This window comes from Centrocercus urophasianus, unplaced genomic scaffold (assembly GCF_019232065.1).
Source record: "Centrocercus urophasianus isolate 14NV4802_14NV808 unplaced genomic scaffold, USGS_Curo_1.0 seq_11, whole genome shotgun sequence".
NCBI classification, from domain to species: domain Eukaryota; kingdom Metazoa; phylum Chordata; class Aves; order Galliformes; family Phasianidae; genus Centrocercus; species Centrocercus urophasianus.
In genome coordinates, this window is record NW_024884253.1 from 51,729,944 (window position 1) to 51,739,413 (window position 9,470).

At 34.5% G+C, this 9,470-nt stretch overlaps 1 protein-coding gene across 4 annotated transcripts in view; it reads left to right on the forward strand.

The window, feature by feature from the left end:
* The window catches only part of CDH7 (cadherin 7), a 68,609-nt gene that overhangs the window by 41,716 nt on the left and 17,423 nt on the right, over positions 1 to 9,470 (forward strand). For all 4 annotated transcript variants that reach the window (XM_042839635.1, XM_042839634.1, XM_042839637.1 and 1 more), the window contains one exon: positions 7,194 to 7,447. In XM_042839635.1, the coding sequence (XP_042695569.1) occupies positions 7,194 to 7,447 (254 nt within the window). The remainder of the gene's footprint in view (positions 1 to 7,193; positions 7,448 to 9,470) is intronic.

Sequence of the window (9,470 nt, forward strand, 5' to 3'; positions counted from 1 at the left end):
TGGTTATTCTCTAACTCCAAATTATTTCTTCCTCTTCAAACCCCAACTCAGTACACACAGGCACACTTTAGTGAATTCCTAAGTAAAGCTCAGTTAGGTGCCTAAATTACCATAAAAGAGGATTTAGAAGAACATCAATATTAGATGATCTTTTAGAAAAAATTCTCTCACAGCTTCTGAAATGGAACTGGATATTTATATTCTACAACACTATTTGAAAATTTTATCCTCATTTACAATGAGACTCAATTTTCCGTCTGTAAAGTAGGATTAATTCCTTCCTATGATTTCATTTGTAATTCTCATTCTGCTATAAATATTCTGTTTGTAAGGATGCAGATCTTTTGCATGTGAATAGTATATCATTCCACAGTGATGAAAGTTTTTGGAAGGAATTTTTCAGAAGATATTAGATTTTATTTTATTTTTTTTAATGGGTTTTATTGGTCTTTACTGTAACACACTTAGAACTGAAGAAACATTTATGGAAATGAATAATGTAACAAATTTTATAGTGTCCTTGTAAAACTATGTGTATACAAGTTCAAAATGAGTTCTTGTTGACTGTTTAAAGAATCCTGTTCATAAGAGAAATAAATAAATTTTTGGCTTCATTACTCAGCAAATTAATATACAGACCATATAGAACTTCCACAGCTTTACTTCTAATAATAGTGTACTGAGAGAGACATCATATATGTATGGTTTCAACTTCATTCACAAACTTGCAGGCTACGGTTAGTCTTCAGTAATAATAATAGCTGAGTTGCAAAATATCTTAAGATAAAATCTGATATACAATATGCATACTCCAACACCTTTATCGGTTACTTGGTGCTTCAAGTATGATAATGATAACTTAAAAGAACAAAAGGCTGCATGGTACTTTTTTATTATACCTATCATGTGGAAGTTTTTGAAAGGATATAATATCTGATTCAATCTGTTTGAAGCCTATAGAGAAATTTTATGGAGAACTTCATTGAAAAAAGTCTGAAGGCTCTGCTGAGAGCTGTCTTGTCTTACTGTAGCAAATGACAAGCATAAAGATTTCCCACTGTATTGTTATTGCTCACTTTATCTTCATTTCTTCCCCAAATACATCGCTCTACTATCACTATCACCAAACCATTTGAATGTAATCTAGAAAAATGTGAAAATAAGTTTTGCAAGTACTTTCTCATAAAAATAGGCTGCTAAGATATTATTCTACAATCTGACGTTATTTTAAGAGTAATAATGGCAATTATAAAAATGAGGTTTTTATGTGTAAGCCTTTGACTGAAAAGCTATCTTTCTGTTAGTGTTAACATTTCTCTTTTTTTTCCAGGTAAAAAATTTGCTTTCAATTCTATATCAGAGTTTACAGTGTAAGAACTTGAGCCTACCATGGTTCCTTTGAAAGATAATGCACATTTGTTTGATGTACCGCAGTTTTCAATATAAAACCTCCACTAGACTTAAAAATGGGATTTTCACCTCTGTACGTTATTAAAAAGTTACCATACAGTAAAAAATGAACATTACAAAAATAGGTTTCCTGTGAAAGATAACTTCATATCCAGTCTCTGAAATATAGATAACTTGTTTTGTAATTTCCTTCACATAGGAAAAAATTCTTACCTCTTTGAAGAAAAAGACAGACAGAAAGAAAGTAAACACAACACAAGCCTGCAGTTGAGAGAAAGATAAATGGTCCCGCACAGGACCTAATCAGTTAACATTAATGCACAGATATTAATGAAGCTGTGAGGATCTAGTCAGAGTACTGAAGAACTGATGTATATACACTGTCCTTTCAGCCTTCCACAGTGATGTAGTGATTTGTAGGCTGCTGACTTGGTACTCCATTATTGGAATCTATGCTTTTGTTTTAAAAGGAAATTACAACAGTACAGTCCGCAGGCTAGTTGAAAGTTGCTTACTAAATAAAAAGCATTAGTAATAACTGGATAAGAGAAAGGAAAAAAAAACAAAAAAACTTCTCAATTCATATCATCAGTCTTTTAGTCTGTAGTACATAATATCTTCATTGTTTTGTGCATGATTTGTTGAAAGATTTCCTTCAGATCAAGAAAACTTGCACACTCCCCATGTCTTAGAAATTTTGTATATTTTCCTGAACTAGAATATGCATCAAAGCTTGGTACTTTTTTATGAATCATAGAATCTGAAATTTGTATCTTATTGGAGTAGACTGAGGATGATGACTTCAGATTTATGGTCACTACCACATCCCACAGGAAAAACTACTGTAAATAAATTCTACTGTAAAGAACTAAGGAGAAAATAATAGTGTTGGGATTTATAATCTTCTATCATGTGATGATGCAACCTTGCCCTTACATTCTCTACCTCTTCTAAGCAGCAATGGTTTCATATCACATATGAGTACATCAGATTTTTTTTTTTTTTCTCTGTTTTCCACTAACAAAGAACTTTTACAACTTTCTTAAACTGTCAGCAGCTTTAGGTACCTGATATAAGGGAACTCAAGGGTAGGATTCATATTACTGAAAGCAGATGTTTACATCTTTCAGTTACTGAGATTCATTTTCTACTGGCTGCTGAAAAACAGACAGTAAGTAGATCAGGTGATCTTCCCTAGAAGGACTTCTGCTCACAGTAAGCAATGTATGATAGTTTTGAGAATATAATAATTTATATGGCTAACTTAGAGAAGGTAAAAACTGCCCTGAGTAAGCAGGCATGTTAAACATCAACATCATTCGTTTTTCATCTTTTCCAATGAATGTATTCTCCTTAGTCCCTACAAATGCGAGATTCCACTCAAATATATGAAACATAATGGTTTAAATGGATATGTAAAACTTATGTTAAATGCCCACATGGAAAAGAAATGATTTTATGATTTTTAATTAAAACACTAAATATCTCATTTAGTCTTTTGAAATCAATACAGAAATATAAGAACATGTGCAAAATTTTCATTTAAATAATTTCTTCATAACTGTGCTTAGTTTAACAAAATTATGCTCTACACATACTTCGAATCAAATTCAATTTTTTCATTATTTTTTCTTAAGTAACAGTGATGTTGACATTAATATGTCGTAAGAAGCTGTCTTGTCTCCATCTTCATTAATTCCACATGTTTGATTAAGTATTGCTGTAATTTAAACTGTCAGATTTTAACAGATATCAGTGATTAATGGAAATAAGTTAGCCTTCCCTTCTACAGTGTATGCAACTTCAAAGTCAAAATAGTAACTTGAAAATATAACAATCCCCAGAATAGGCAAAGTTTTGTGATACTGTTATGTTGAATCTTGGAGTCACAAGATATGTGATGTATGTAGGAATATTTAAGTAGAAAAATCACTACTTATTTTGCCTTATAACTTGTCATACACTGGATAGGTCTTTGTTATTTGCTTTTTGTGTTTTTTTTGTTTTTTTTTTTTTTTTTTTTTTCTTTTTAACAGAAAGTAACAACAATAGGTCCTCCTTTTTGTTCAGTGGAAAACATGCCGAAGTTTAGAATATTTAGGTGTCATGACAAAATTTAAACTTTTCTATAGTATTAATCAGTTGTATGGGGCTACTCAAAGCATCATGGGAAGATTAAAAATAGAAGGTGTGCAACAGTACATATTAATATATGTTGAATAGAAAAATAAGCAGTATGAAGAGTATAAACTGGGCTAATCACTTGTATGTTTATTTATTTATTTTTTTTAAACCCAACAGTTTCTAATGAAAATTAAGTTGAATTTTCTGTCTGCTGTGTGAGAGAGAATCATAGAATCATAGAACATCCCTAACTGGTAATCAACAACACCAGCTCTTGGCTCTATACAAGTCCACCCCAAAATCAAACCTTATGTCTGAGGGCAGCACCTAAACACTTCTTGAATTCTGGCAGCTGGGGACCATGACTACTGCCCTGGGCAGCCTGTTCCCACACCCACCACCCTCAGGTGCAGAACCTTTCCCCTCCTCTGTCACAGCTCCATGCTGTTCCCTCAGATCTTGTCTCTGTCACCAGAGAGCAGAACTCAGTGCTGCCCCTCACTCTTCTCGTAAGAAGCTGTGGGCCCCCCTTCAACCTCCCCTCAGCCTCTTCTACTCGGGGCTTAAAAAGCCAAGGGACCTTGGCCATTTCTTATACATCTTGCCCTCTGGGCCCTTCACCTTCTTTTCCGCACTCCTTTGGACACTCTCTAATAGTTTTAAGTCCTTCTTATATTGTGGCACCCAAACTGCATGCAGTGCTTGATGTGAGGCTACAAAGCACACAGAGCAGTGCAAGTCAATCCCTTCCCTCACCTGGTGGAAGTGCAGGGCCTAATGCACCCCAGGGTATAATTGTGACTTTCGGCTGACAAGGCACACTACTGACTCATGTACAACATGCATACTCATTTGAACACCTAAACTAAAGGTCAGCCTAATGTAACCCCATTTACTACAATCTCCTGAGACTGACCCCTCAGCCAATTAATCAATTTCCAAAACTGAATTCTGAATTGAATTATATAATTTGTTAAAAAATTCTGCTTTTTTATTCAACAAATATCAGTCTTTTGTCAATGACACTCTTGAGGTCATAATTTCTGTAGTCCATACAACACCGTTACAGAAAAAAAATTAATATATTTCCATGTGTGTCTGTCTTCTCCCTAACTTTGCTGTTCATCTGGCAATATCATTTGCATTATTTTCTGAGAGATTTTTCATCTTAACATAGAATCATAGAATGGCTTGAGTTGGAAGGGATCTGAAAGCCATTCAGTCCCAAGCTGCTGCTGCGGGCAGGGCAGCTACCCACCAGATCAGGCTGCCCTGGTCCCAGTCCAAATTGGACTTGAATGCCTTCAGGGATGGGGCATCCAGAACTTTTCCAGGCAGCCTGTGCCCGTGCCTACATCACACTATGTTTGCATTGTGGCTGTGAAGTGTGTTCCGTGGCTCGTATTTTGAAATCTGAAATATAAAGCCAAGATTAAGATTCAAAACAATGTCAGTAGCAATACACACTGACCAGTATCCAGTTGTATCAACTGTATTGCCCAGTATTCAGATAGCATAATACTTTTTGGAGAACTGAATACTTAATGCAGGAAGTGAGTGATTGCATGAAATGAAGATCATATACTTTCCTGTTCAGAAAAGATTTTTGCTGCCACATGAAGTTTATAAAAGTTTCCAAGTGTGATGTATTGCAATCTATTTTTCATTTCTAAATCCAGGCTGTTTACAGCTGTATTGTAATGCCAGATTAATCACAGACTTTAAGATGCTCATTTGGGATTTATTTTACTGTAACTTGATGGGAAACTTAGACCCTCACATTTGTAGGTCAGCAGATGTGTATTTCACCTCTGTTCCTCCTCTGAATGAGTGCAGGAATATTTTGCGGATGCTGTCAGATTATTTTTCAGGCCCATTTCAGGTATTTATGATTTGTTCAGGATCAGAAGTGTTGAAGCCCTTTTTTAATCTGTCTTATGCATTTGGAAATCTAGTTTGAAAAGACAGTAGACTAATCAGACTGCAGTTTTGAAATGTTTGGGTCTTTTGTTTCTGTTCTTAATTTGCAATTGCAAAGAAATATTAAGCTAGGCATTTGCTGCAAGCTGACAGACTAAGAATCTAGATGCAAAGTAAATTCTTTTAATATTAATATGATGCTTTTCTTCAATAATTTCCTTCGGTGTTTGTGAGGCAAAATATTTTTTGTTTCTGAAAAAATTTTTGTAATGGTACTATTTTCTAGACCACAGTTATCCCATGAATGCTGGAGGATAATTTTGGAATTCTAATGCAATATTAATTCCAAAGGAAACTCAAAATTAATTGAAGAAATTAAAAGTGGAATAAAGGTGGAAACAAATTATAAAGATTTTGCTTAATAAATAAAGCAAACAATCTTCAAGTGTCTTCTAAAAATTTGTCACATATACAATGTAGTTTGATAGATTCCTACATTATCTCTACAAATTTGTACAGAACTTCAAGAAATAGTTGATAATTAATGTCAATGAATGCAAAAACAAAATAAATCAAAATAAGGTGTTTTCAGTGAGGTGTTGTCAGCAGTGAATAATATATTTATTTCTAATGTCTGGTTACTACGGCACATTGTACTTGATACTTATAAGAAAATGTGAGTAAGACAAAAATAATTCATTCACAGCATTGAAATGATGAAGGAATATTGATTCCCATTGAAGTCACAGAATGGTTTATTACTAACTCAGAGAAATCTTGTTTCATTCACAAAGCAGAATTTACGCATCTATCTTTCCCATTACATCATTGAGGAATACCCACTAGAATAAATTTTAGTGGAACTAAAGGGTGTTCTTGAAAAATCCTATGCATACTTTTCTGCAACAAAACAAAGCATGGAATCACAGAATCACAAAATGGCCAGGGTTGGAAGGGACCTCAAGGATCATGAATCTCCAACCTCCTTACCACATACAGGGCCACCAACCTCCACATTCAATGCTAGACCAGGCTGCCCAGGGCCCCATCCAATCTGGCCTTGAACACCTCCAGGGATGGGGCATCCACAACCTCTCTGGGCAGCCTGTTCCAGCACCTCACCACTCTCTCTGTAAAGAACTTCCCCCTGACATCCAACCTAAATTTCCCCTCCCTCAATTTAAAACTATTTCCCCTTGTCCTGCAGTTATCTACCCTTTCAAAGAGTTGATTCTCCTCCTCTTTGTAGGCTCACTTTAGGTACTGAAAGGCTGCAATGAGGTCACCCTGCAGCCTTTTTTTCTCCAGGCTGAACAAACCCAGCTTCCTCAGCCTGTCTTCGTAGGGGAGGTGCTCCAGTCCCCTGATCATCTTTGTAAGAAAATATAACTCACAAATATTCACAAGTCTATTATCTTCCACTTTTTTGTTTGTTTGTTTCTTTTTTTTCATTTAGCTAATTAAACATTTTTTTAACAACACTAATGCAGTAATGAAAAATAACTTTAGTATCTTATGATTACCTCATTGTCATTTGAGTTGTGTTTAATCAGACTGAGCAAGACACCGCAAGCATAGTGCTTGGAGAAAGCTGAAAGAAGAGCCATTCACTGTGCTCTGTCAATCAGAAGTACTGTTTGGATGAAGATGGCAAAACTCATTTTTTACTTTCTGACTGTTGTGAGTTTTGCAGCAATGTTATGGGGTAATACAATTTTCAAATAATTTTTCCTGCATAGGAGTTGGATTTTGAAGCTAAAACAAGCTATACCCTGAGGATAGAAGCAGCCAATATACATGTTGATCCTCGCTTCCTAAGTCTTGGGCCCTTCAGCGACATGACAACAGTGAAGATAATCGTAGAAGATGTTGATGAGCCACCTGTGTTTACGTCACGTTTATACTCCATGGTGGTGTCTGAAGCAGCGAAAGTCGGCACTATCATTGGAACTGTTGCTGCCCATGATCCAGATGTCTCAAATAGTCCAGTCAGGTAATTAGAATTATAGTATGATATAATCACTTAGGTTGGAAAAGACTCAAGATTATCAAGTCCAACCATCTACCTGACATATTGATTCCCATCACTAAACCTCCTTAATGCTCCTTAGTGTCATGTCCACACATCTCTTAAATATCTCTGGGTTTCAGGACTTACCACTTTTTTTTTTTTCCTTGCAGAAGGAGACAGAGATACTCTTTGCATATTTTTAGTTTTATACTTATAAATTGATAACATTTCAAAAAGTAATATATTTAAGTCTCTGTAAAGAAGGTCAGTAAGAAAAACAAGTAAATAAATTAGCAAAGATATAAATTCAGGATTCCAAAACAAAAATAATCCTCGTTATATTACCTATATTAATTTATTTGTAAATTTAGGAAGAACGTGTATAATCAAATTATGTTATTTGTTCAGTTACAGACAAGATCTCTCTCTCTCTCTCTTTTCATTTTCTGATTGCATTATACACAAGAATGTAGTAGCACTCAAACTGTTTTACATGGCAAAGCACAACCAAGAACTCACAAGAAAAATATATGGCAATAAACTCTTTATGTTAGACAAATGGATAGGGTAAGACATCCTGTACTTGTCAGGATGATTAAAGGCAATAGTCTTCTGTAAGTTCTGCTACAAATTAAATATCTTCAGTTGAAATAGAAACATATATGAATGGTATAGACACATGACGATCCTCAAGATCTTCCTTTTTTTGGCATATGGAGGACTTGTAGACCTTCCATAATCTAATGTCAAAGAGCATAAGGAACCTGTCAGAAAACAAAATAAAAAAATGAATTTAAAAAAATCAAAGAAACTTTGATTTTATATTTTGCTACATCTGAGGGGGCAAAAAGATCTCAGAGGAAAAGACTAATCACCTGAATTAAAACACCAATGAGTTACTTGTTGCTCCTGTTATGCATAGTAGTAATATTGTCAAAGGAACATAAGAAGGATCTGTAAGGTAGTATTGTAACTCAGGAATTCTGAGGACATAGATAGCTGTAGCAGGAAGACAATAATGCAGTTGAAATTTAGTAGTAAGTTTCATTAGTTATTATTGTTTGTTTAGGGCAGCGTAGAAAACATCACATTTGGATGTCGTCTTTTTTGGTGATGCTAAATTTTTACTTTCATATGTAGAATAAGACCTTGTGAAACTGATAGCTCCATTATTTTTGAAGCAGGAATTCTAATTGTAAAAGTAAAGCATGTGTTTTATTCCTAGAGGTGATACAAGTGTTCTCTCTTTCATACATATATTTGCAGCAGATTCAAAATAGCTGCTTCCTATCATGAATAAACAAGTCCTAGATGGCTGAGTTGGCAGGGATTTACTTGTGAAATTTATCTGTGATGATCTTTCTATGCTGTGGCAGTGTTTTCTGGCATGGATGTTAGCATGTGGTATATAATATAGTTTTGCAGAACTGTGTAGAGAGGATTAAATCCAGTTCCATAAGTTAAGTCCATGCTCTGTATGATTTTGACTCCTGTGAAAATCTAAGGATGAATTTATTGGACCTGTTAAATGATTTTCAGTTTTTTGGTTTTTTTTAACAATTCCATCATAAAAAGCTGTTATATCACCAGTTTAACTGACGTCTGGAAGATTTCTTGTGCTTCAAAGCTGTTTGGAATTTGAAGGAGATAAAAATGATTAAGAGTGAGTGTTTCTCAATATGCTTATGAACTTGCTATATATGTTGTTAGATGCACTTACAAACTATATAGAGATGTCCTGCATCTTTGTGATGTACGTAAGAGACCAGACTCTCCTAAAACAAGAATCTGTTAAAGGGGATTAAAGCATAAAGCTTTTCATGATCAATTTAAAAAGTTTTATTTTTTAATCTGTAAATAAACACTCATAATTCCAAATATTGGAATATGGATAGATAAAAAATGTTGATTTGTTACAATTCAGAAAAGGTTGCAAATAATGGATTGAATATAGTTAAAACTTTGACAATACAAAAAAAAAAAAAGGAGGAGAGGAGAGGAGAGG